This window comes from Microtus oregoni, unplaced genomic scaffold, assembly GCF_018167655.1.
Source record: "Microtus oregoni isolate MIOR12 unplaced genomic scaffold, Mior012 000014F_ref0000157, whole genome shotgun sequence".
Taxonomy (NCBI): Eukaryota; Metazoa; Chordata; class Mammalia; order Rodentia; family Cricetidae; genus Microtus; species Microtus oregoni.
The window spans coordinates 17,486,039-17,512,880 of record NW_024543073.1 but is presented as its reverse complement, the minus strand read 5'-3'; the positions used below and the strand labels follow the sequence as shown (position 1 = coordinate 17,512,880).

The following is a 26,842-nucleotide window of genomic DNA, read 5'->3' as shown; positions in this document are numbered from 1 at the left end:
GAGACAGCCAAGGAAAATGACATGGAGACTATGCCACGGCATCGATGGTGGTAAATTATAGGGCCCGGGATTTAATGATGAGGGAAATGACAAGCTAGACACAAGGTGGTCATGTCTGAGGGGTGTTACCCAACAATCTACAGGGGTCAGAAGGAAGAGCCTCAAAGACAAAAGGCACTAAAACAAGATGCTGGCTTGTTGGAAAAACAGTAAAGATGACTGTGGCCAGAACAAAGGGAGAAAGGGGAGAGAAAGGAAATAGGCCAGGTCTTAAAGAGCTTTGCAGCGACTGTAAGACATTAGGGATCCCCTCTCCTGGGCAGATACCTTAAGAATAGCCTTATCTTGTGTCCTGGTTACTTCTTTGTCAGTTTGACTCAAGTTAAAGTCATCTGGGAAGAGGAAACTTCAATTGAGAAATTGTCTCCATCGATTGGCTTATAGGCATTTTTACAATTAATGATTGATGTGGCAGGGCCCAGCCCACTTGTGGGCATTGCTATCCCTGGATAGGTGGTCCTGAGTTATAGAAAAAGCAAGCAGAGTGAGCCACAGAGAACAAGCCAGTACGCAGTATCCTTCCATGGTCTCTGCTTCAGTTCCTGCCCTGTTTGAGCTCCTGTCCTGGCTTTCCTTGATGATGCACTGTGATCAGGATGCATGAGGTAGGTAACCCTTTCCTGTTCTAGCTGCTTTTGGTCATGGTGTATTGAGGGCCAGGCTGGTCCAGGACCTTCCCTGTGGCCCTGATGCATAGAAAAGGAACTCAGTTCCTTGCCTAAACCCAGATATGCTTGGCAAGGCCAGTAATGGCTTGGGCCAAGGCCTTGGAGGAGCTACAGTTTTCAGGATCCTGAGACTCAACTTCCCTGCCCCCTTGAAGGGCTGTGGTTAATTCCCAAGGCTTTGTGCACTCGTCTCTGACACACCTGAGATATCCTTTGTTCCCTTTGTGCAAAATTGCTTGATCAGCTTCCTGCTGATTTCTTTCCATTGTATGATAGTTTGTTGTTTTTTTTTTTTTTTGCCGAATCTGTCCCATTTTCCCCTGAAAACTATATATGTAAGATGCCATACTTCTTAATAAACGTGTTCGGCATATCACAGCTTATATAATATCTCTTGATTCCAAAACTTCTCCTATCTTCTTTGTTTTCTGATCCCCTGCTTCTTCCTGTCAATGACCTGCTTGTCCAGATCAATGGTGCTTATCACAGCAATAGAAAACAAACCAACAGAGGTGGCAAAAGTATAAGGGACCTAAAGGAATGGTGGCTTCAGAGCAGTGAGAGCAGTGGTGGGTTGACAAGTGCATGGGCTTGAAATACACACTGTAAACAGAGCCAGTGGAGTTGCTAAAGGACTGGCTGTCACACATAAGAAATGGGAGTCATGGACAAATCCTCTAAAATCTTGTCATGAGTATCTGTCTGGAGTGATGGGAGGATTGGCTTGCTAGTAAGCACTGAGCTGAGAGCAAGGGCTCAGTTTTAGGCATGCAACATTCAAAAGCAGTGAGATATTCAGCAGACAGCAAGGTTGATAGGCCTGGATGTAAGAAAGTCATTAACCACAGATGAAAAGTACCAAACAACCAGTATTGACCACGGCAAGACAAACAGCTCAGTGATACATGAGGCCCTCTGGTGTGGGAGAATTGTCTGTATTCTGTCAATCACGCTTTAAATAAATGCTGATTGGCCAATAGCCAGGCAGGAAGTAGAGGTGGGAAAACCAGACAGGAAGTAGAGGTGGGGCAATGAGAACAGGAGGATGCTGGGAAGAAGGAAGCTCTTCTCTGACTCCTGCCCAGATCACCAAAGAAGCAGGATGTGACCTGCCCCACTGAAAAAGGTACTGAGCCATGTGGCTAACATAGATAATAATGATATAAGTTACAAGAGTTAATAAGAAGCCTGAGCTAATGTTTATAACCTAATGTAGACTCTCTGTGTGATTTTCTTTGGAGCTTACTGGCTGTGGGAACTGGGCAGGACAGGAACCCCCAACAAGAAGGCCCTCATGTTACAGCCCTTGAGAGAGAAGGTTGTGTAAGGGTGCTGGCAGAGGCTTTACCCTTGGGAAGCTTGCAGGATGGAGAGAAAACTCATAACACACTGGATTCGAGGACTTACTGGCACACTGGAGTGACTCTTTCCCCAGAAGTGTTTTCTCACAACCCGAGCACTGCAGAACCCCTGAGAAGGTTCCTGGGACAAACTGGTGCCGATTCGGTTTTTCTTTGTCTTTGGCTTCCTTGTTTTTCATCTTCAGAAGCAGCAGAAAAGTGGGAGGGAATGGACAAAGGAGACAGCTGTCAGTGGGAATGCTTACAGAACTCAGGCATCAACACAGACTGACCCCTGAAGGAGCTGCCGTAACATTCCCAACGACCTGCCAGGAATCCGTAAGAAAGGAACACACTCAGGCAAAGGTGGGTGGCCTAAAGGGGACACGTGTGGAAACTCTCCTGACTGCTGAGGACTGAAGCTGCCTACACTCTACAGCCGGTAGGCACACACCCTGGATTACCTTAGATTTGTTCCGAGGGCTGGTCATCCTGTTCATGAGGAAGCTGAACGTCCGGCTCACTTTGTACTTTTCTGATTCAGATTTTGCAGGAATAATGTATTCGTCCCATTCTTCTTCCTGAATTCTACAAAGAAAGGACTCTGTGACCAGGTGTTAGAGGCCTAAAGGGGGCCAAAGGGCATCAGGAAATGTGGTTGTGCATATGTCTGTATGGACATGGGTAAACTTTTTTGGATTTAAATGGTTGCGAAGAGAAAAAATAGCAACTTCATAATTAAAAGTCTATCTTATAGAGGGATGAACAGGTGACTAGATTTGATAAAGCAACTGTCTAGCAATGCTAACAACGGCAGAATCCAACAAAAAGAAGTAGTTGCTATACACTTGCTTCAACTTTCCTATATTCCTGAAATTATACTGAAATAATTAGGAAATAAACTTGGATAATCTTACCCTGAAAAAAACTCATCCACCTGCATAATGACAACAGAAATTTCCTGAGACACAGAGAAGCCGAATAACTGGCAGTAGGGAAGTAGATTTTATTATCTTGGGAACACAGGGGTGGTTTTTAGTAGACAGGCGTTTTCCTGGCGGGCACCAATTGAGAAACAGATTATGCATCTGTAGGTTCAGCCTCTTCCCTTCAGCCAGGTTTGCACCTTGAGACTAAGCTGTGGAGGAGCCCAGGCTACACAGGCTACACACCAGAAGTAACTTCACCATGGCCATTTTCCGTTCCCCTAGTTCATACAGCCATTCCTAGAAGAGTCAGACTGAACTATCCCAAATAAAATAAAATTAATCCCTGGTTCCTCAAATCTATTTCTGTTCTCCATATCCCAGAAGGCTTTGTCAAGAAACTATTAGTCTTTAATTAAAAATCTGTAAGTTGACTTCCCCATACCATGTTCTTCAGAATGCTGTAAAACTTTGGCCTTCAACCCTTAGGTTCAGAGTAGCGGAGACTTAAATCTAAGTGTTAACAAACAAAGATGGGCTATTCAGGCATTAGAACCACCACCCAGCCTGATAGAAGAGTGGATAGCACACACATAAGCTACTGTTGGGTCATGAGAATGGGGGAGGGGTGCTGCCTCTCTGCACGTGTAGGAGATTGGGTCATTCTGTGTTTTAACCAAAATCGACTATGCTGTATTCCCACTGCTTTGGACAAGAACTGACTTGGTTTAAAACACTTCTAAACTTACAAAACTCAGAAGAAGTTCTTTTCAATATCCCCAAACAAAAATGTTCTATTTCTGATATCAGGTCGATGACCAATGGGATTTCTCCCTGTAAAGTCTTACAAACCCTATTTTTCAGAAACCTCTGTGACACCTTTTTCAACAGGTAAACACATATTTCAAGTGTATCAAGAATATGTACCTTCAAATCTTAACCTTACTCAATTTTATCGATAACCTATTATTTTCAGTGAACTGGATTCAAGGTATTAAAGTAAGTTCCCACTATGAAAATTGAGAATCAATGTACTAGGACTTCCTTTAACACTTAGATGCTTTAAGGCTAATTAATTTAATTAGATGTAATTAATTTAAAATGGATAGTCGTTGGTATAATGATGATCTGTACTATATAATCATCAGTGAAGTGAGAAATGGCCTGTCTGTAGCAATAAGGCTACAAGGTCTGGGGTAAGTCCTCCTTTACCTTAGATATGTTCTTTTCTTCAGAAACTGACTGGTCTAAGTAAGAGAATTCCAGAGAAGGAAGTTCCTTGAGTAGTTACCTACACCATGACTAAGGCAAAGCACCAGGTGCGGCTGGGGAGCTTCTTAGCAGATCCAACAAGACACCAGGAATGGAGTCAGGGAGAAGACAGATCTACCCTGCTGTGCCCGACTGTGCCCTCTAAGTGTCTGAGTGGGAGGGGTAAGACTGAGAGGGAAAACAGAGCGACAAGGGATAAGAAAGGCCCTTCCCTCACACAAGCCATGCAGGGGACACTACTGTACAAGCTGTGACCTGACCAAGTGCTAAAATGGCTCTTCTCATCTTTCAACCACCTAATGGAAATATTTTACTTTAAAAAAATGTCTTAATAATCAACCTCCTATTACTACAACTGTTGGAAAGACAGGATTCTGAAGACAGGGAATTGACAACCTAGATGATTGTCAAATTACAGTGTTTGGAACAGACTTTTTAAATATAAACTGCTTAGAACAGCAGGAGGCCCACACGATCACCCAGGAATTGTCAGTTACTACTGCCTCGGCTGTCACCATTGTCATCAACATCTTTGTTAATGCCATCCTCGTCATCACCCCCTCCTTCAATGGCATTCTTAGTTTTCCTGTGTTCGTGTATCTGGAACTTTCTATTCTTGTCTAAAACAATATAAATGAACCCAAACTGCCGTTTTCTTACCGCTACTTTCATCGGGAGGTTTTAAAGCAAAACACTCATCTTCACCTAGATGTTAAAAGATTCCAGAGTGCTAGGATTCATGCCACCAAAGTGAAAACTGCTTCACTGTTTCCCAGAGAGCCTGTAAAGCCCACCTTGACTGCCATTTCTGTCACTTGCTCTGTAGCAAGTCCAGGGCTAATAACACCAGCTAGGTGTTCAAGGCCAATAGAACTCAGCCCTCCCTCCCACTTGCATCCTGGTCTCTTCCCAGGCTTGGCTATGGCACCAGCTTTACATGGGATAGACAGCAGCCTGCGCTTCAAGCCTCAGATCTACATACTAAGCAGAAGCCTGGCGGTGCTGAAGGCAGCACTTGCATCAGGCCCAACACTGCTAGGCAGAGAACCACAGAGGGCAGGGCAGGCAAGTTTCTGGGCTTTCCACAACCACCTGAGCAACTGGAGCTACAGAGAGTCTTCTAGAGGTAGAGCAGAGGCAGAGAAATCCTGCAACAAGTGAAGCTTGAGGTCCTCACAGCCCCTTGAGATGTTCAGACCTGAAAAGAACCTAAAACAGAACCCCCTGTCCCCAGCCCTGCAGCCTGTACCCCTGAGGATGGAAAACAGACATCACATCTGGCTGGCTATACTGACTCCAGAGAGGGAACAACAGGTCTTGGGTAGCTTATGACACAGAAACCTCTCACCAACTATAGGACACAGAGGAAAAGTGATGTACAGACATTTGCAAAGACAGGTCAGTAGACCCCAAAGAAAGGAGAACCCTCAACGTACCTTTTTTCTCCTGGTGGCTCCGTAAAACTATATGATCTCTGTTCTGTAAGGCACACACACAAATAAATTAATCAATTAATTAATAAGGAAGCTAAGACAGACAGCAGCCACTTGTCAGTCTGAGATGCACATGTTCACCAAACTTTAAGACTAATTAATTTAATTAGATATAATTAATTTTGTACGCTATCAGTTAGAAAACCTGCGAGAACTGACCTTCTGCATGTGAGGTTTTAATGCTTTCCCTGGTTTGGAGGAGAAGAGGTCAATTCAGTAACTTCAGGGAGTGTGTTAGCCCCAACAAAGGGAAGCCCGTGGTTTGCAAACAGTATGGAAAACTGGCTAATTTAGGGTACTTCTCACTTGGACACCACCCTTTATTAGTAACACCAACCCCCAACACAGGTGATCGATAAGCTGCTGCTTTTCAGCAAAGCTCCATGGACACCTTGAAGGCCAGCACGGGGAAGGGTCTTTCTCAACACAACTCCAAGGTCACATCCTCAAGCAGCCCAATCAGAGATACACTCTGTGGCTGGTGGGGAAGAAGAACCACCCTCCCCATTGACCTGCTGGGGCAGAAGGACAGGTTTCTGCAAACAGGGTGCCATCCTATTTACAGACTCAGAATACTCACTATGGGGATGAAAGGGGACGCCGAGTTAGACCTGGAGAGAGGGTGGGAGGGAGTGGGCACCGAGGAGAACACCACCCACAGAGAAGGGCAATCCTTCACCAACACCATGCAGAGTGGGAGAAGAGGTGGGAATAGGAATACAGGAGGATGTGCCAGTTACGCATACCATGTAAATAAATACCCCCTGAGTTCTTGGATGTAATAGAAAAATGTACTTTGAGAAAAATCAAAGGCTTTTTATGGTCATTGCAAAATGTTTTTCAAATAAAGTCATTGTTCTTATAAATAAATAGAGTGGCGTTCCAAGAAAGTAAGAGAGCCAAGCCTATCAACTTACACAGCCCATTATAAAGAAACTGGTCACAATCTAATTGGATTCCATCCATCAGTTTATAGCAACTTTTAAAGTATGACGTCACTCTACAAATTCTTTTCTTTATTCTCTCTCTCTCTCTCTCGCTCTCTCTCTCTCTCTCGATGCAGGGTTTCTCTGTAGCTTTGGAGCCTGTCCTGAAACTCACTCTATAGACCAGGCTGGCCTCAAACTCAAAGAGATCCGCCTGACTCTGCCTCTCGAGTGCTCGGATCTCTATATTTGGCCTTCACAGTGAGGCTGAAGTTATCATTATGATATTGACAACATTTCTTTTATAGAAAGCCACCAAGTACCAAAGGAAACTATAAAGCTGGGTTTTATTTTAGGTATATAAAAATCAAGTATTGAAGTTACTGCCATTAAACACTTGACTTAAAAAAAAAGAAGGCATGAGAAAGAAAAAGAAGTAACTTCAGAACTAATAAGAAAAAATATGCCAAATAAGAGCTAGAAAAGAAGGGCTGGGGAGGTGGCTTTGTAGTTAAGGCTCTCACTGCTCCAGCAGAGGACATGAATCTAGTTCCCAGCATTCACTGGGTAGATCACTACTGTCCCAGGTACCTGTGCACATGGGCACACACACACACACACACACACACACACACACACACACACTCAGGCACATACCTACAATACAACATAAATTAAATATAAATCAAAGATTTTAAAAAGGATTAAGAAGAAGAGATGGCTCAGTGGTTAAGAGCACTGGCTACTCTTTCAGAGGGCATGAGTTCAATTCCCAATACCCACAGGGTGGCTCACAACCATCTCTAATTCCAGTTGGAAGGGATCTGATATCTTGCTGGCCTCCCTGGGCCCCAGACATGCACATGGTGCATATACTTGCATGCAAGCAAAACAGCTACATGCACAAATAAATAAATTAAAAAGTTTTTAAAAGAATGAAAAATAGCACAAATACATCCTAAATTTGGGTATTTGTATTATGTCTCACACCAGAAAGCATCCCCCTGGGGCAAATGGAGACTTGCTCTCTGTTCAAATCGAGAAAAATTTAGTACTATGCAAAATTCATTAAGGGAGAAGTAACAGCAAAGCTAATATCAATTTACTTTTGATTCATTCTAGCACACTAAACAATAAAAATCTGAATATTTCCTTGAACTAGACAAGCTTTTATGCCTGTGTTTTGGTTATATGAACACAGTCAAAATTATTTCTTCTCCATTAAACAGTAAATTATCCTTTGTGTCCAATGGGTGTGGCTGACCCATGAACGGTATGGTATCAATGGAGACACTGGCAACTGTACAGTTTCTATCCACTGGAATCCTCAATATATTCTCTCTCTCTCTCTCTCTCTCTCTCTCTGTGTGTGTGTGTGTGTGTGTGTGTGTGTGTGTGTGCGTGTTGCATCAAGCTAAATCACCTGGTTCGAACTCTTACCTTCTGAATGCTTTAAAACTTCATTCAACTAGCCCTGTTTTTAAACACACTGCTTAGAGATTATATTTATAGTCTAACAGGGCAAAAAAGGAACTGATGTCATCTTTTTATTCCTTCTATTTCAAATGCAGAGATTTAAGCTTTTATTTAAAATGTATAGCTCAAGGTACTTTTTCCTGAGCTGTCCATTTCCTTTCCGTCATCAGGTCACTGATCTCAAACCTTCCAGGTAGGAGGAACCGCAGTTCTAACAGCGAGGCACCCATACCGCACAAGGAATGGATGATTCAAGTATGCTTTCCAAATAGCAATAGTGTGAAACTAAGTCAAAAACCGCAAACTGGTACTAACACCAGAACAAAGTAAGAAAACGAAAGGGAAAGAGGAGGAACCTTACACACTGCGTGCTGAGGGAGCGGAGAGTCCTGAACCAGCAGCTTGCTTTGGATGGACTCAAATAGATAATCGGGCATGGTCTGATGAACTTATTTTTTTTATTAAACTATTGGGCATGTCACACAGACACGAACACTCCCACATCAGTCTTTAAATGTGACTATTACACATAATCTGTCCACGGGAAGTGTGAAGCAATTACATGTCAAAGCAAAGTTTAAATTGAGGGCAGTGGAGGAGAGCAGCCTCCAGGAGAGCTCTACACTGCCCATAACTTTTCTATTTGGAGGGCAGAATTCACTTTTGAAAATTCAACATACTCACAGCATTCAGTGCCTTGTTTCTTGCAGCTATGCTCTATTTTAATAAAAGTTTATCAGATAAAAGTTATGTTTCTGCTTTCTTACATGGCTGTTCTTTCTTCAGAGGCTGAGATGTAGCTATTGGTACCGTGAACACACTATTATTTCAGCTCTCCCAAGCCCTAGGCTAAATCAGGAAGGAGGCACCTCCAATCTGCCATGCTGGGCTGCCTCAGAGTTGCTGTTTCTTAGCACCATCCATACAGGACAAAAGTAATTCTCAGACTCCACTTAAGTAAAATCCTCTAAGGCCCTCACAGAATATCCCTGAAGTCCGTTCTTGTTCGCACCATCCCAGAGAGCAACGTTTTATTAAACTAAAACAACAGAGAAGTGGGAACGTATGTATAGTTTTATCAAAATGAAATCTATAAGAGCTGACGTCCAACAAGGCTCAGAGGAATCGGTTGTGGAGGCAAAGCTGGAGCTGGCCTGCAGTCCCTGTATGTTTTATGTACGTAGACTAGCAGGACGCCTGCTCTGGGAACCGAATGAGTGTGGAGTCAGATGCAGACAGCGCTTACCTTCGGTGGAACTGCACACTGTGAAATCACGCACTAGCCGGGACTTCCCGACAGAGACTTTGGGTGATGAGCAGGAGTATGAACGCGAGCGAATCCCAGAAAGCAGGGACTCCTAAGAGACAATGCGGCGTTATGTAATCACCATCACGGAAACAAAGCCCCAACCCGTGCACTTCATCCAGGCAGCTATTTCTTTGTCCTGGGAATCGAACCCAGGGTATTGTGCATGCTGGAAGGCACTCTATCACTGAGCTACATTCTCAGTCCACGTTCTACAGCGCCTTGTGAGACATGGGCTTACTAAGTTGCCCAGGCTGGCACTGATCTTGGGTTAGTCTTGGTCTCCCATGTGGCTGGGATAAGAGATCTGCACCCGCCATCTCTTTTCTTACATGACCTTCTTAATAACTTCCTCTGTTTGCCTCTCAAAGCTTTTCCAGTGTTCTCCTTTTCATCTAAGCCCTGATAAACTTAAGTTTTGTAGGGGAGTTCTCATCCATGTAAAGGAATACCTTTGGACCATTTCAACAACTTCGTTAAAAATGAGAAAATTAAATCACACAACTTTTTCTCTGAATGTTCAGCCATGGTATTAATTTGTTTTTACAGAGGTTATTATTTTTTTTGTTAGTTTACACTTCAGCATTTAAACAAAATTATATACTAACCGAGCTCTCTTTCCTTAAGCAATTTTAGAAGGTAGAGAAATACCTATGCCTAATTATAAGAGGTTTTAAGCTTTCAAATGGCTGTTTAAATTTACAGGGTTAGTTATGGCCTCTAGAGAAAGTCCATGTGAATCCTATTCCTCTGGGCCCATTGTTTAATAAACATTCTATCTGTATTTCCCAGAGTGATGCTATCAATGATTTATATGACTTTAATATCATTCCTTTTAATGACCCATCATTTTGTTTCTGTTTTGCAATTTCTATTATTATATTTGCAACATACATAAAAATGAAAGCTGTCAAGATAATTAAAACACAGTTTTCTTACATGTTCCAGAAATTTTAGATGAATATGAAATAGAAATTTACTAAAGTCATTTATGGTATCTAACTCCTGTTTCACAGAGGCCTTAGCATTGAATCCAGCCCGTGTATTTTTGAGGTGTCATCTACAGTAAAAGGTAAGAGAAAGTGATAAAGAATTCTTTGCTAAAATTAAGCTATCACAAACTGTCCTGCATGAGAGTCGGTCTTGCCTAGTCTTCCTAAATAAAAACAACTGGTTCCTTGGCAGCCACTGGTTGAAGAGCTCAGGGCAGAGATGATCACAGAAGTCTCCCCTGGCTTCAAAGGGCCTTGGCTTAGGTGCCTTATCTAGAAGCACCCACTGGGCCCAGAGGCGGAGTCCCCGAATGTTGAGCTGTAATCTAACTGAGTAGGGAACTGGCCACAAGGAACCCACCAGAAGCCATCCTCTCTCTTAAATCGTGCACGGTAACCGCTGTTCATGACGATGGAACTTTGGAAACTGTCCAAAATCTTTTGGCGATGCTATGCTGAGTAATTACAGAGCAAGAGAAGCTGCGCTTCACAGCAAAAATCTTCTTTCAGATCAACGAGAAACTGTTTCCAAAGAGCTGTATTTCATTCCAAGGAATGATGATAAGGTTTTCACATTCCATTCAAAACTAGGTAGCATTAGCATTCACAACCATATCCATCTTTTTCTTGAATTAGTATTCATCCACACTTCTATTCTTATTATCCAGAATTATCATATGATATTCAGGTTCGAAAGATAAGCATAGATTTCCAGGTGACACAGGAAAATGGATTCAGTATGGAGGTTAGAAGACCTTAATTTTAATAATGGTATATGACCAATCTGGGGCCACCTAGTCAAAACTCTAATGCTTTCAAAACATAAAATAAAAGTGCTATTTACGTTTTAGATGGGCTAAGAAAAACCTCTGTATTTTTCACATACATAAAACCATTTGGTACATTACAAGGTACACTGCAAAGGTAAGATCTTATCTTACTAACCCCATGTTCTGGGGAGAACCTTGGCATTTCACACATTGTTTTACAGTAGTGAATAAATATAATTTAAGAGAAAAATGACTGAACTATAACAGAATTCAAATAGAAAAAATAAGTATGTTCAAACAGAAGAGTTTGCTTTGAGAAACTAAATTAAAGTATTTGTTTTTAAAACTATAAAAAAAACCTGTAAAAGAGTTGAAGACTGCCCCTGCTTCCTCTGTGAGGAGTCCCACAAGAAGACCACACTACACAACTCTAACATACATACATGCAGAGAGCTTAGGTCAGCCCCATGTAGGCTCCCTGCTTGTTGTTCAGTTTCTGTGAGCCCCCATGAGTCCACGAAACTCATGAAATTATCAAGAAAAATTAAACTTCAAAATGATGAAGTGAGAAACATTGGAGATTGGCTCGTGAAGCCAGGAACACCCAGTAAACGTCACCTCTGACTTACTGACATCATCTACCTCCTCGCCTGGACCAGACTAAAGATTCTTGCATAAGCAAGCTTGACCCCTTGAACCCAGTATCACCGGTTTGCCTCACTCTGTGGCAAGAAGGAGAGCAGGAATATTAACTGAAACAGTAACATTTCCCAAGTATGTAAAAATGGGACGTACTGCTTGTGAGTCAATAACATCAACCAATTGCTAGAAACGTAAAAATTAAAATGGAGTCATGGAGATTAAAAATCAGAGGTCACCAAAGTCCCTCCCAACACAAGTGTCTGTCCTGTGGAAGAAGACAGAACCTGTCCTGTAGGTGGAGGTGGGGGCATTGAAAACATGTTCTGTGCATTTATAGTAAGTCGAGCTAAAACCGAGGAGAATACCTTTGAATGCAGAGTACTGGATAGGGAAAGTGATTCGGTCCTGGAGATATTACAATCTGCTTCAGCGCTGGTCTCAAAAGAATCCAGTTCATCTCCACTAGGAAGCCCCGTTCTTGAGGAACCCACAGCATAGCAGATGGGGGGCTGAGAATGCCCTTCCCCCTCACTGTCGGCATTCAGGGCATCCAGGCTGGAACTAGAGCATGAAACAGATCATTCGGTGAACAGTCAGACAGATGCTGGGTTTTGATTTTCTGTGTTCAGATCCTATCATTGGTGTGAGAGGCAATGAGCGCCATGTAATTTCTCACTGATACTGCTTTTTATAACTTTTCCAACAAACATTTTTATTGTTTTTTCCCCCTTTGTGCACAAGTGGGGGGGGGTGCCACCTGCACATACACACACGCAAGTCAGAGAACAATCCACAAGAGTTAGTTCTCTCCTACCACCATATGGAACCTGAGGATCACAGTCAGGATGTCATGCTTGGTGGCAAGTACCTCTACCTGTGGGGCCACATCACCAGTCCTTTAAACAAAATTGCATGTGTCCCCAAGTGGATGGTCCTACCTGGAAAAACCCATGTTGTAGAATATTATTTTAATTAGGCAAATATGTGTTACATCTGTTTATGATGCAGAATATTACTTTAACCGTGTAAAGGTGTGTTGCTTCTCTTCATGCTGCATTTGTTTTAAAAATGTAAAGATGTGTTTTTAATTATGTAAAGATGTTTTGAATTTGTTTCACCTTGCCTACCTAAGGTACCTGATTGGTCTAATAAAGAGCTGAATGGCCAATGGCTAGGCAGGGGAGGGACAGGCAAGTCTGGCGGGCAGAGACATTAAAAAGGAGGAGAAATCTAGGCTCAGGAGGGGAGAACAGAATGAGAGAGGAGGAAAGAGCACACCCAGGCAAGAAGCCAGGCAGACACGAGCCAGACACAGAGAAGCAGTGAAAGGAAGATATTCAGAAAGAAAAAAGTGAAACACCCCAAGGCAAAGGCAGATGAACAGAAGCAGGCTAAGTTAAAAGAGCTAGCCAGTAAAGAGCTAAGCTAAGGTCGAGCATTCAAAACAAATAAGAAATCCATGTGTCATGATTTGGGAGCTGGTTGGTAGCCTAAAATAGCCTGATACTCCATTTCAGTGACTTTACAAAAGTTTTGTAAAGCACCATTACCAGCCCTATATAAGCCACCCTTCACATACTGAACATGCCAGGGATGCTGATCCACAGGGCTGTTCGCACAGCAGCCTCTGGGCAATGACACAGGGACAATAGAGTTACCATCCCTGCAGTTGGAAAGCCAGACGGGCAGAGGTGAGTGTAAGAGGGGAGTGCCGTGAAGGGTTCACCTCAGAGGGACAAGACAAGGGTCAGAGATTCACTGCGTGTCAAGCCTCAAGCATGTCAAAGTGAGATGGTCACTTTCAGAGACTTCCCGCTAGGGATTCTGTCTCAGACAGGAGCAAAGATTTCCTCTGCCTGACTACAACTTCTTTCCTCCTATTTAACGTTCATAACCACAGCATCAAAGGACAGAATGTGACTGCACACTTTCAAGGTCCAGTCCCTCATAGCACTTACATTTTAAACCATTCCATCAAGCATCAAGGCCATGAGTGGCCATGGATGTATTATAACAAATAGTGCTAGAGGATGACGTTTTCATCCAACACAACACTGGAAAACCATCTTGTTGGAACTACAAACAATGGAAGATGAAAATTTAAATTATCTCTTTTGGCTTTTTTTTTTAAAAAACATGGGTCATATAATAGTGAAATATTGATTTCATAACTGTGACTCTCAGACAGAGTTCTTACTCCATGTTTATAATTAGATAAGTTTCTAACCCCGACTCATTCCAAATACCTTGACTATAGCTGAGAAAGAACTGGGAAAAGGAATAACTTAACTGCAAGTTATCTGTCACAGAGCAAATGTTATCACAACTTGTTATTGTCTCCTTCGGGAAAGTAGGTCAACCGTGACTAAGACAGTTAGCCAAAGACAGCCATTCCTCTCCCGGTAAGACGGCAGACTGGTTTGTATGTCACGGTAAACCCAGACTTCCCAAAAGGGAAAATCCTGCTGTAACATACAGATACGGAGCGGGCAGAGAGCTGCAGCATCGGGATTAGTGTGTGCTGCCCCATTTAATATTGCTCTGACCCTCAGGAAATGTAGGATTTGTCTTGGTTAACCTTGTCTCTATATCATCCACAGTTTTGACCCACAAATTCCACTTTTGTTAGAAGTTCCTGGTCTCTCACGATATTGTTCTCTTACTAAATTTCACCACGGTTTATTGTCGCTCAGGCTCTTCACTCCATGACAGCATTCACTGACAGGAGTCATCTCAAGGCTAAAAAGAAATATCTGCAGCCATCAGCCCCCTTCTATCCCAGTCACTATTCTCATTTCTCAAGACTGGAAGAGTGCTGGTAAAGAGTGTTTTGGGGAGAACAGCTTCTACTTCTTCCAATAACAAGTGTGTGTGTGTGTGTGTGTGTGTGTGTGTGTGTGCAAGTGTGTAGGTATGTAGATATGTTTAGATAGTTCTGTGTAGCCCAAGCTGACCTTGAACTTGCCATTTTCCTACTTCTGCCTCCTGAGTGCTGGCTTAGTTTTTCTGTTATTATAAAAAGGAAACTATCTGTAGCAAGAAAAGTTTCCGCAACAGAACACGAAGACATCAATTTGAAGTTCTGGGAATATTTTCATAAAGAGAGCAGAATAACCATTTGTACTTTTTCTGCCTTATATTTCTCAAATGGCTCTTTAAGCAACCCACTTCTTGAGATCTGAAGGGCACTTAACAGACCCAAATAATTCTGCCAGAATGTATCAAATCACACACAGTGGGGCTGTATGGAGTCTGGCCTACACTGACAGCTTCTTACCCCAGTGCACAAGTTCAAAGCCCCAAAGACCCTACAATGCAATGAAAATAACCTCTCTCCAGCATCTACAAAACCATAAGATAAAACACAAACCTGAAGTGAGGATTTTAGGACTTATGGCCAAAATAGCCTTCAATAAAAAAACTCAGTCTGTAGATCCATATAGAAATACACCCAGTGGATGGTGTCCACTGACACTGGTTTCCTCCTCATCTCTGCTTGGTCAACTATAGCTCTTCTGAGTATCTGTTTGTCTACATGCATGTTCATTTATAGATAAACATTTAGATACACATGTGTATATGCTAAATTCACTGATTCATAACTTCACACGTGAACATGAACACAAAATCACAGGGTTAGAACACGAGAGAAAAGTAGATTAACCCATAAGGAAAGTGGAAACCGGATTATTTCCTAAAGAAAATGGACACATAGACACAGATAGCATAAACATATATAAATATATGTCATTACAACATGTAAAATAGTACTTTTTTGTTTGTTTGTTTTTTTGAGACAGGGTTTCTCAGTAGCTGTTGTAGACCAGGTTGGCCTCGAACTCACAGAGATCCACCTGCCTCTGCCTTCTAAGTGCTGGGATTAAAGGCGTGCGCCACCACCACCCAGCAAATAGTACTTTTTAAAATGATATTTTATGTGTACCAGAAAAAAACAGAGCCTTTATGAGCCACCCAGCTTGAAAAACAAGTCCAGGCAAAGTCCTTCTAGTCTGCTCTGGCTCACTCTCCTTCCGCTTTCCCACAACTGTCTTGAAATTAGGGATTTTTTTTTTCCTTCCCCATTCTCTTCTTTCTCTTTATAGCTTATGCGCTATGCAATCGTTTGTCTTATTTTGCATTCTGTGAAAATTAAATCTGTTTGTAGTTTCCTTTTTTCATCTTCATGTCTTTGAGATGTACACCATATATACACACTTGTATTTAATTCATTTTCTTGACCTGTACAGCATTCCATTAATAGTTTAAGACGAGGTATAGCTACACGTCTAGCTCCCAGCTGAGTTATTTCCTTCTGCTACAAATTCTGATGTGGTGGTCTACTGGTCAACAGTAGTGACAAGACGATGCAAATCATTTTCCAAACTTGTTACACGATGCTCTTCCCTCAGCCACCATTGAGTTCATGTCACAATCTTGGCAATGTCAGACTTTTCAATTTCTACCAATCTACTAATACTCAGAATTGTGGTTTTCCTCTCCTGCATTTTTGTTGGCTTTCTTAACTGCCTTTCTTTCAAATGAAGATATACAGGAAACAAAAGGGAGATAGCATTTTGATATAGAGAAAGAGTGATGGGGACAATCTTTAAAAAGAAACCTTTTCCTCGTTCCCTGCAGTTTTCCTCCAGAGAGAAACATCTTACCTTCTTTTCTTGAGATGACCCTGCTCCTTCTCAAATTCATGAAGACCAAAAGGAAGGTTCAGCTGAGAAGTGCAGGAGCTGGCCGGTGACAGGCAGGGCTGCAGGGCTGCCGTGCTCGCCGGCCCCTCACTGTCCTCACCGAGTGGATGCCCACAGGGACTGCAGTCAGGAGGAGGGATGTGTCTGCAAGCCTGAGGCCCCAGAGTGGACCTCATGGATTCGGGGCTCGTATGGGCTGAGAGTCCCTCTATGTTGATGTAGTTGATGTCCAAATCGCCAACCTGGACATTGGAAGAGAACATTGTGCCAAATGAAAGCAGGAAAGGGTGGTTTGATTAAAATCAACAAAACCCCAAGAGTTAAAAAAAAACATCTCCACCACATTTATTTTTTTCTTCTAATTTGTGCTTTATGTAACCAGAGAATTCCAATATGTTTGTGTTCATGTGATCTATCCCATGATCCTCTATCACTTTCCCATAATTCTCAAAAAAATAAAAAATGCCTCCTAGCCTGTGACCTAAGCAGAACCTGGCTGTCCTTTTAACACTTTATGAACCACTACCTCAAAATGAGGGGCATATGTTATTAAACACCTGAGAAAACACCAAAGAGTACGAGCTCTATTCAAAACACAGTTCATAAGAATCGTCCCAGTGGGTACAGAAGTCTGAGGTTCCCTAATAAACATCACTAATAACTCAAACTACATAAAGCACATTGTATAACCAGAAGGTTTTTTTAATGCTCAAACCTCAAATTACCTGCAAATAAATAAGCAAGAAAGCCAACAAGCAACACTGTATTCATAGCAGAACACTCATCAGAGAGTAGGAAAGGCCTGGGAAGAAACAGTGGAGAAAGAGCAGGAAGTCAGAGGGGCACCTGAAACCTATCATAGACAGAAGTCCCCGCTGCACACAGGAAAAGAGCTCTGGCTGATCGGAACCCTTGCTCTGAGACATGGGCTTACATGTGCTTGTGAATTAGGGCTGGTGGCCCAAAGGCATCATTTCTCAGGAACAGGCAGTGAAAAGGAAGAGAGCCACACCCCTGTAGAGGGGACTGGAGGCTGCAGGAGGCACTCTGCTCCGTGGTGAGAGCAGCCTAGCAAACACAAAGCCCTGGATTCCATTCCTAGCACCAAAGAGTGAAGGGATAAAGGGGAGGGAAAGGCAGAGTGAGTGGGGTTTTTGGGGTCCTCGATCATCAACCATCATCTTAATAATCTACTATGACAAAAACCAATACAAATGCTCCAGGCGGCAAATGGAACGCTACAAGTAACAGGAAGGGCTAGGGGAATACCTCAGTTGGTAAAGTGCTGGGGACCCCACAGAGAAGCCAGGCATGGTGGTGTGTATCTGTGACCCTGACAGCGGGAGGAAAGAGATGAAGGACGCCTTAGCTTGCTGGCCAGCCAGCCAAGCGAGCCAAGTTTGTCTTAACTGTACAAATTCAGCGATCCTTTACTATGCTTACTGAATTGGGCTGTCTGTGTTCTCTTTTTCTTGTTTGTTTCATCTTATTAAAGCAGCATTTCTCTCACCTAAAGTAGTCACAAACGAAAATTATAACCTAGGTTCATCTTTGAGGATTTTTTCAATTTCAGTGCATTTTTTTAATATTATAATAACAATTTCCCCACATAAAGTTGAAACATTCACAATAGTTGGGAAAATCAAAGTAGGATCAATAATCTGTCCAGTGAGGCTTAGAACAAGATGGAATAAAGACTCGAAAAGTGCACTGAAATTATAGAGATAATGCAAGAAAATAATAATAATCTCATGAAGACAAGAAATATCTGTATTCTGAAAACTATAAAACACTGTTGAAAGAATTTCAGGAAGACATAGAGAAATGCAAAGATAGCCTTATGTTCGCAGGGAAAAAGACCTGGTATCCTCTGACCTCCACATTCACACTGTGGTTTATGCACACATATAACACACACACACACACACACACACACACACACACACACACACTCAGTGATAACAGTTCATTTTTAAATGAGCAAAGGGCCTAAACAGACATTTTCCCAAAGAAGACTCTCTAACGGGTGCCATGCACATGAAAAGATGTCCTCTGACACCAGTGCAAACCAAACCCACAGCAAAGTGTGTGTCATGTTACAGCTTTCTGTCACCAGAAGGCAGCAGGAGAGACTTAGAGAGGAGCTAGAGAAGGAAGCCCTGGCAAGCTGCTGACAGAAGATGTAAATTAGCACGCTCATCATTGAAAACAACAGAGATTCTTCAAAAAAAAAAAATTCAAAACACAACCACCATACAATCCAGAAGCCCCGTTCTGGGTATATCTGGGGAAATCCAACCTCAAGAACTGTCTCTGCTCCCACGGCATAGAAGCATCATTCGCCCTTCACAATTCACATGCATCTCAACACATCACCCTGTAGACTTCAACACATATCATCTTTGTCAACTATCCCTGCAAAGGGCTAGAAAATAAATCTTATACTTCACCACGGATATAATAAACCTGACATGTAAATATCTGCTAATAAGACACACAGGCTGATCATCCTGAACCTGAAGGACTCACACCACACTCCAACCTAGACTTCTGTACCTATGGCTCACATTCAGATGCCTTATGCCAAGACGGCCACACTGGCTACTTACAGTTGGTAACAACTCTGATTTATTAGTTTCTCTATCATTTTGGGTTCCACCCCAGCACTCTGCAATTTATAGTATGCATTTATTGCAACCCTGCTTCATGACACTAAAGCAGAGGAGTGGAGCACTCTACTACAGGTCGAAGCAGAGATCTACTAGACAAGAAAATGGGAAAACACCTTAGTGTGCATTTAGTGTGTGTGTGCACGTGCGAATGCCTATGTTTGTGTGCATGTGTACATGTGTACATGTGTGTATGGCATGTCTATAAGGAGATTACTTTTCAAGGTAGCAGGAATCTCATATTATCAAAATTATCTGTAGACCACCTTGGTGGGTCAGTTAGTCTAGGGGTTGTGACCCGCCTGGCTGGTCAGTTATTCCAGGGCCCCGGAGAGGCCCTATCTGAAAAGACATGGGCGGGAGAAAGGAAGGAGGCCAAGCTAGGTTCTTGTTAAAGCCTCCGTGTGGGGTAGGCTCTGCCAATAAAAACAGTTGTAAATACCGTTGGGGTGTGGGGCTCTCTGCAAACTCCCTAGGACAATGGTCCCTGCAATATTTTTGGGGGGAAATGGCTCCTGACAATTATCCAAGAAAATTCCATAAAATTTCACCAAATTAGGATGTGAAAAAGCATTCACATTTATAAGAATATTGAAATTTGCAAATACTGAAAAGCTTCAAGGTGACTGAGTCGAAGAACCAAACCAAAGCTGAGTAGAGCTGATGTATCTAAGCTCTGCTCTGAGCTCAAGCCCACAAGTCTCTAAATTGGGTGAGGAGTGGAGATATTCTAAACGGTCCAGCTTCCCCGTGACTAGTCACTGAACTCTCAACACATCAAAGTTCTACAATCTCAATACACACCGGCTCGCATGTTACAAGGATGAAAGACGATCACATGAGATGGGCTGGGATCAGGTGTCTACCTACTCATTTCTGCCTGCTTGATTTAAACACATACTTCGCCATATACACAGACACAGCACTTACTGAAAAGCTCTATGAATGATACTGGCCACACGTTGCCATTTACTGTACAGCTGCACCAAAGAGCTTTCTCATTCCTCCTGGCTATACTCAAGGCCCTTCCCTTCCAGTGCTTCTTGGTGGAGTAAGGTATTCTCTATACCAAGGAAGAATCCTAGTTAAAGCTTAGGGGTGGGGCTTAAGCTAGAATTCTCAAATGATCACAAGAAAAAATATCTCTCTCTCTCTCTCTCTCTGTCTCTCTCTCTCTCTCTCTCTCTCTCTCTCTCTCTCTCTCATTTCTCATTTTGGAAAGTGGTTCCTATACCCCTGGTCACTTCAGCATGCCTTACCTGATCAATCACCATGCAGTTAGCATAGACTTCATCACCCCCATTCAGCACGTCAGAGAGCTGGCCCGCAGCAAGGGACGTTGGGGCATGCTTGGACTTTTTGAAGCCATCAAAGGAGTGATCTAGAAGAAATGAACATGATTAGAAAATGATCAAGTGTTAGCAATTTCTCTTACAACCAAGCTTTGCCTTCTTAGTCAAAAAACAAAACAACAAAAATGCATTTTTAACATGGTATTTTCTATCTTCATACGTTAAGAGCTATATAGTCTAAGTACTGTCTCTTCTATACCTAGATCTTTTCTGTTATCTAAAACTTGAATAGTTCTAGACAGATAAATATTAGCCCACTGCAAGCATAGATTCCCCCTTCATTGGGAGACCTTTAAATTCTCACACGTTAACCTCCACTCCATCTCCTTTACTGATAACAAGGAGGAATTGTAAGCAGCACACTTCTCAAGTATGTGACGGGGTTAGACTGAGTTACTAACGATCCAAAGACAGCACGGAGCCCAGCAGTGGTGGCTCTGGATCACCCACAAGCCCTCACAAGGGGCTCTTCCCTTCATTTTAAATTCTGAAATGGCTTTTGCTTCCCTGGTCTCTTCTGTGGTCTCAGCTTTGCTTTCAGACAGCAAAAGCTGCTCAGAATGGGGTCCTGGACAGTTGAGATGCTACTGTATCTGCAGGGAGTGCAGAGTTGAAGGCAATAAAGCCCGTGCAAGCCAGAGGCCTGGCTCCCTGTGCCCGGTCTGTTTACTCAGTCTCCAGACACCTCCGTGGAGTCCTCCCATCTGTAAAGGCAGAGCAGCACCACTCTTGACGTTGTGTGTCTATGGCAGTGAAACGAGCCTGGACGCCTACAGCAGCTGACAGTAAGTGCTCCATTAACATGATATGTGGCTGGTATTAACGTTTGCTGTCATTATTAAGATCTTTAATTATGATCAGCATGAAGTACAAGGATAATAAAATGAGCCACAGTATTGCATCTGTAAGTGACTTTAATAGGGTAGATTTATGGTATATCTCCACACACAGTGCTACCTAGCAAGTTTTCTTGAATGGATACAAAATGGAGAGAAATGGATTGGGTGGGGTGACGCACACCTTCACACCCAGCAGGGTGGCAGACAGAGGCGGGTCTCTGTGAATTTGAGACCAGCCCGGTCTACATAGCAAGTTTTAGGCCAGTCTTAAAAACAAAACAAGGAGACAGAACTGTCTCAAGGCCATTACAATTGGCTTGTATCCCACTGCCTGGCTTAGCTCTGTCATAGGTAAAATCAGATTGTGAATTATTACTCATAATTATTAGGATGATGTTCTATATTTCAAAATTCTATTTTCCAGAGAAAGTTCTAGAGTACATGAAAGATATAAAGACATATGAACTGAACAAACCAAATGGCCCTGGCTTCAGATCACAAATCAAGGTCTACTTTCCCAGAATACCAAAATTGAGTTTTATTTAGTTTCTTAAGAAAATATACAAAATAGAGGAAAGTATTTTCTTATAACCATAATTGATTATTTCATTAACGTATTTAACTAGCTAGCAATGTGAGACACACAAAGCCCACAGGCAGTTCACAACTACGACCTTCATGATCAATGGCTATACGCATTAATTCTGATTACACAGAAGAGGCTCCATGAGTTATCTATCAGTGAAGCAACAACACACTTCCAGGGCTCATTAGTCACTCTGGAGAATGTTTGAAAGTGGTCACAAATAATACAACATGGCCTTGGGGCAGGTGATTAATCCAGCCGGGCTATTTTACAGTGCTTTGCTTATACAGACGTGAAACACCTGGCATTGCTGCCTTCACACTTAGAGGCCATTGACCTCTTTTCCGGGGGCAGCCCTATTCATTCATAACTGGACTGACCTAAGAAGACAACAAGCAATGAATAGATTTAACTGGAAAGATACAGAATCTAGTGAAAGCTCACCCCAAATTGATGAATATGTTGCTCTGTCACCAACAGTTTGAATTTTTTTTTTCTGTGTGCATGTATTCACACACACATATAGGTGCCCGCGGAGGCCTGAGGAGGTAGGAGAAGGACATCAGATCCCCTGGGAGTCACAGGTGGTGGTTACCCTCCAGGGGAGGGTGCTGGAACCAAACTCTGACCCTCTGAAACAGCAAGCGCTTTTAACAGGTCTGTCTCCAGTACCCAAGAGCCTTGTTCTTAATGAACAAGAACACTGGGTTCAGAATGCCGACCACTTGCTCCAGCAATGAGCAGGACCCGAAACTACTGCTGTTTTCCAGCACACAGGTGGGATGGACTTTGTCCATTATAAACCTGTGCCCTCCGAGTCATGTCAGGGAACTGTGCCCATGTCACAGAATAAACTACAAGATGGCTGAGTTTGGAGACTTAGAGTCTAATTTGTTTTCTGAAATATTAATCTGATTAGGGCTTAGAAAATGATTTGATTGAGTTACAAAGGCAGGATTAAGAATGATCCCTTAGCAGTAATTTAAAATAATCAAAGCTCTGAAAAATCTTTCTTTTTTCTTTATACATTTGCTTCACAAATATATTTAGTGGTCAAATCTAACTCAAACTCAGGTAAAGTCTTTATTTCCCCCACTTAGGTCAACATTCAGACATTTGCCATAGAGACACTGCTAGTCTAGGTGACTGTGGTGCCCCAGGGTCTCCTACAAGAGTCATAACTCACGAAGTGCAAGCCCCACACCAAAAAGACAATCCCCAAATAGAACGGATCCCAGATTCACCAAGAAAAGACTGTGAGTCTCTACAATCATAGCGACAAGTGATACTGAACCAAAACATCTCAAATCGTTGCCATTCCTCTCTTAATTTCCCATTTTTCTGCAGCCACACAACACCTATGTTGCACATTTTTTAGTATTTCCATCAGGTTCGTACACTTTTTTTCTTTTAAATGATATTGTTTTAAGAAACACCTTATCTCCAGTATAAACAGAAAGCCTGTCTCCCCTGACAAAAATAGAAAGGAATGGACGAGCTAAAAGGCTACAGAAGTGAAGCAATACAGTAAATTCCAAGTCTAGCTATCTACTCAAGCTGGGAGCCTGCCTGTCTTCTCTGTTAAATGCACGGAGATTCCAGAATCCCAAAGAAGCACTAATGATGTGATGTGTCCAACTAAAATCTCTTCTTAACGACGGACAGACCGAAAGACTGCGGAAGCCTGAGGAAGCTCAGTCACTAAACCACTTGCCACACAAGCATTAGTATCAGAACCGGTGTGGGGGGTGGATAGGAGATTTTTAAAAAAAGCTGTGCATGGCAACACAGGCATGTAATCCCGGCGCCGGGGAGGGGGCCACATCCCGAGAGCTTGCTAAGCAGCCAACCAAACAACTTAGTGAGTCCCATGAGAATCAGAGAACTCTCTCAAGTAAAAACCAAGGTGGCCAGCACTCGAGGAAGGACACCGAGGCTGTACTCTGGCTTCTACAATGGCAGGAACACATGTGCACATATACATATGTGCACACACACACAGGTGAGAGAGAGAGAGAGAGAGAGAGAGTAATACACAGAGCAACTTGCAAAAGCAATACCAAATTGCTACAGGTCGACTGTGAAATGGCCCCTACAAGCTCATATGCTTGAACACTTGGTCCCCACCTCGAGGTACTGTTCTAGAAGGCTGTGGGGCCCAGCTGACAGACACTGACAGACAGTGAAGGCTGTCCCCATGAGAGAAGTCACAGCTACAAGCTCCCATCCACATCCACTGAGCCTCTCTGCCACACCTTCTCTCCCACAAAACTCTGATCCAAATAAACTTCCTGCCCTGGAAATGCTGCTGTCACTCTGTATCACAGAGAGGAGACGCTTGAAACCTACCTGACTATGTAGCTAGGTGTGAGTGGCTCAGTGTTGGAGTGACCTGGTGTGACCCAGTATGAAGCTAGCCACCTCCCAGACCTTGTCATTGCTCTGTCACCCCAAGGATGACCCACTGTGACAGAGTCTCTTCAGATCCCAGGGTTGGGCTTTACTATTTATGTGTAGTGATGATTTTCAAGAATACTTTGGGTCTGTCAAGTGGTTCAGAGGGTAAAAGGACAAGCCTGGTAAGGCCCCACCCCCAGGACCCATGTGAAGCAGGAAAAAAACAACCCCACAAAGTTGTTCTCTGACTTACACATTCCATGGACACACAATAAATAAAACAAACAACAAGCAAACAATTTCAAGTAACTATAATGACACATGTTTAAAAACAACCCAAGTCTGTTGTGGCAGCACACTCCTATAATCCCAGCACTTAGAAGATAGAGCCAAGAAGATCAGAAGTTCACATTCACCCTTGGCTAGACAACACATTTAAGGCCAGCCTGGGCTACATGAGACTCAGTCTCATGAAAGTAAAACAAGACAACCACCAAGCCCAAGGCAAACTGGAACACATCAAACACTGCATGTGCTGCATAAAAACCATGGAAAATTCGGCTTCTATCTCACTTCCAATAGGATTTCTCTCCCATGACTCAAGAGCGAACATTTCTAAATCCGAGGGATTATAACTGCTACACAGAATCAGTCAGAGATGCTGCGTTCCCAGAACAGCCGGGGCGGCTCAGGAATGAGAGGCTAGGACAAGACAGAGTGGATGGGGGCCAGCGTCTTCCTGAGGATCCTACAGGATCAACAACTGCTCAGGGGATTCCCCAGTCCTCCTTCAGTTATTATCCTCGCTACTGGGTAGCTCCACTGGGGCTCCTAAACCACAGATTCCCATCAGTACTTCCTAGCTATGCCAGATGCTCTAGTGGCAGGAGATAACAAGGGAGATATTTTTGTCCTGGGAAGAGGGCCCTTTGGCACCAAGAAGGGAGGGAGGAGGAGGCTGAAGGGCCTCACTTCTTTCAGAGATGCTCACTTCTGACAGGGAGTGGTCACCATCATAGAACAGCCTGGGTGTCTACAAGCTGACTTCTGATGAAAGCCAGCTTGCCTTCTGGAAGGCCAGGCCTGGTAGCTAAAGGAAAGTGTAGCCGATTTGCCTAGTTATGTAAGAGAAACACACCCAGACATAAACAAACCTGTGGCCAGCTTCCTCCAAAGCTCCTGCCTGGCTTGCTCTCACCCACTCCCTGCCAAGCTCCCGCCACAAAAGTTAGGTAGGGCTTTGCACTCCCAAAGTTTCTTGACCACAGCTAGGCAAATTAGTCTCACTCATTCCCTTCCTTCCTTCCTTCCTTCCTTCCTTCCTTCCCTTCCTCACTCCCTTCTTACCTCTCTCCTTCCTTCCTTTTCCTTTTCCTGCAGTGTGCTTTGTCTTAAACATAGAACTGGGGGTTGGGGGTTTAGCTCAGTGATAGAGCACTTGCCTAGCATGGCCCTGGGTTCGATCCTCAGCTCCAGGGTGGAGGGGAAGGGGAGAGACAAAATAACAAAAACATAGAACTATATGAACACAGGAGGATTTAATAAGACTAACTAGCCAGGCACACTAAGTAAGCCGGGTTGCAGGATTCAGTGGGAGGCAGCCTATGAAACAGTGACCAATATCGTCTGTGGCAGCAGTGGCCCTCCTAGGGACAGCTTCTGTCTTATCCATTGGCACCCATGGCGGCATTTTCCCAGCCACTCACAATCTACCATCTCTTCCACCAGTTATATCTGCTTACTCCATGCATCTATTTCCTTCCAAGAACATAAGTCCTGGAAGAAGAGTGACTTTGAACATTGTATTCTCTTTGTCCCCAGTGACAAGAAGCAGGCCGGGCCATACACAATATGCAATCAGTAACTGTGGAAATAAGGAATAATTTCACCTCAAGAGAAGAAATTTGTGCCGGGCGGTGGTGGTGGCGCACGCCTTTAATCCCAGCATTTGGGAGGCAGAGGCGGGCGGATCTCTGTTAGTTCAAGGCCTGTCTAGTTGACAAAGCAAGTTCCAGGGCAGCCAGGACTACACAGAGAAACTCTGTCTTGGAAAAGAAACAAAAAGAAAAGAGAGAGAGAGAGAGAGAGAGAGAGAGAGAGAGAGAGAGAGAGAGAGAGAAAATAAACTTCTACCAGGAATAATTAAGAGAATCCTCTTGTCGGGTGGGGGGAGCTAAAATGTCTTCTCAGCTTCTGGAAGCTTCTTTGGCTTTGTCCCAGTTTTTTTTAGTTCTTCTCCAGACTTTCTTTTCTCTCCCTGTCCTTCCAACTTTTTCCCAACACTCACCATGAACCCGCTGGGCCCAGCCCAGGCCTCTGCTTCTCTGACCTTTGCAAACATCCTCAAGGCGCGTCATTACTGTCACCTGCCAAGTCTCAGCAGGGCCAACAGGCTCTCCTTCCCAAGCATCCACCACACCTCAGA

At 43.2% G+C, this 26,842-nt stretch overlaps 1 protein-coding gene across 4 annotated transcripts in view; it reads right to left on the bottom strand.

Annotated features, from left to right (window-relative positions):
- The window catches only part of Arhgef28 (Rho guanine nucleotide exchange factor 28), a 291,354-nt gene that overhangs the window by 74,903 nt on the left and 189,609 nt on the right, over window positions 1-26,842 (bottom strand). For all 4 annotated transcript variants that reach the window (XM_041663279.1, XM_041663280.1, XM_041663282.1 and 1 more), the window contains 7 exons: window positions 20,503-20,624; window positions 16,536-16,816; window positions 12,237-12,432; window positions 9,408-9,519; window positions 5,703-5,745; window positions 2,533-2,656; window positions 2,136-2,268 (listed from right to left, as the gene is read on the bottom strand). In XM_041663279.1, the coding sequence (XP_041519213.1) occupies window positions 2,136-2,268; window positions 2,533-2,656; window positions 5,703-5,745; window positions 9,408-9,519; window positions 12,237-12,432; window positions 16,536-16,816; window positions 20,503-20,624 (1,011 nt within the window). The remainder of the gene's footprint in view (window positions 1-2,135; window positions 2,269-2,532; window positions 2,657-5,702; window positions 5,746-9,407; window positions 9,520-12,236; window positions 12,433-16,535; window positions 16,817-20,502; window positions 20,625-26,842) is intronic.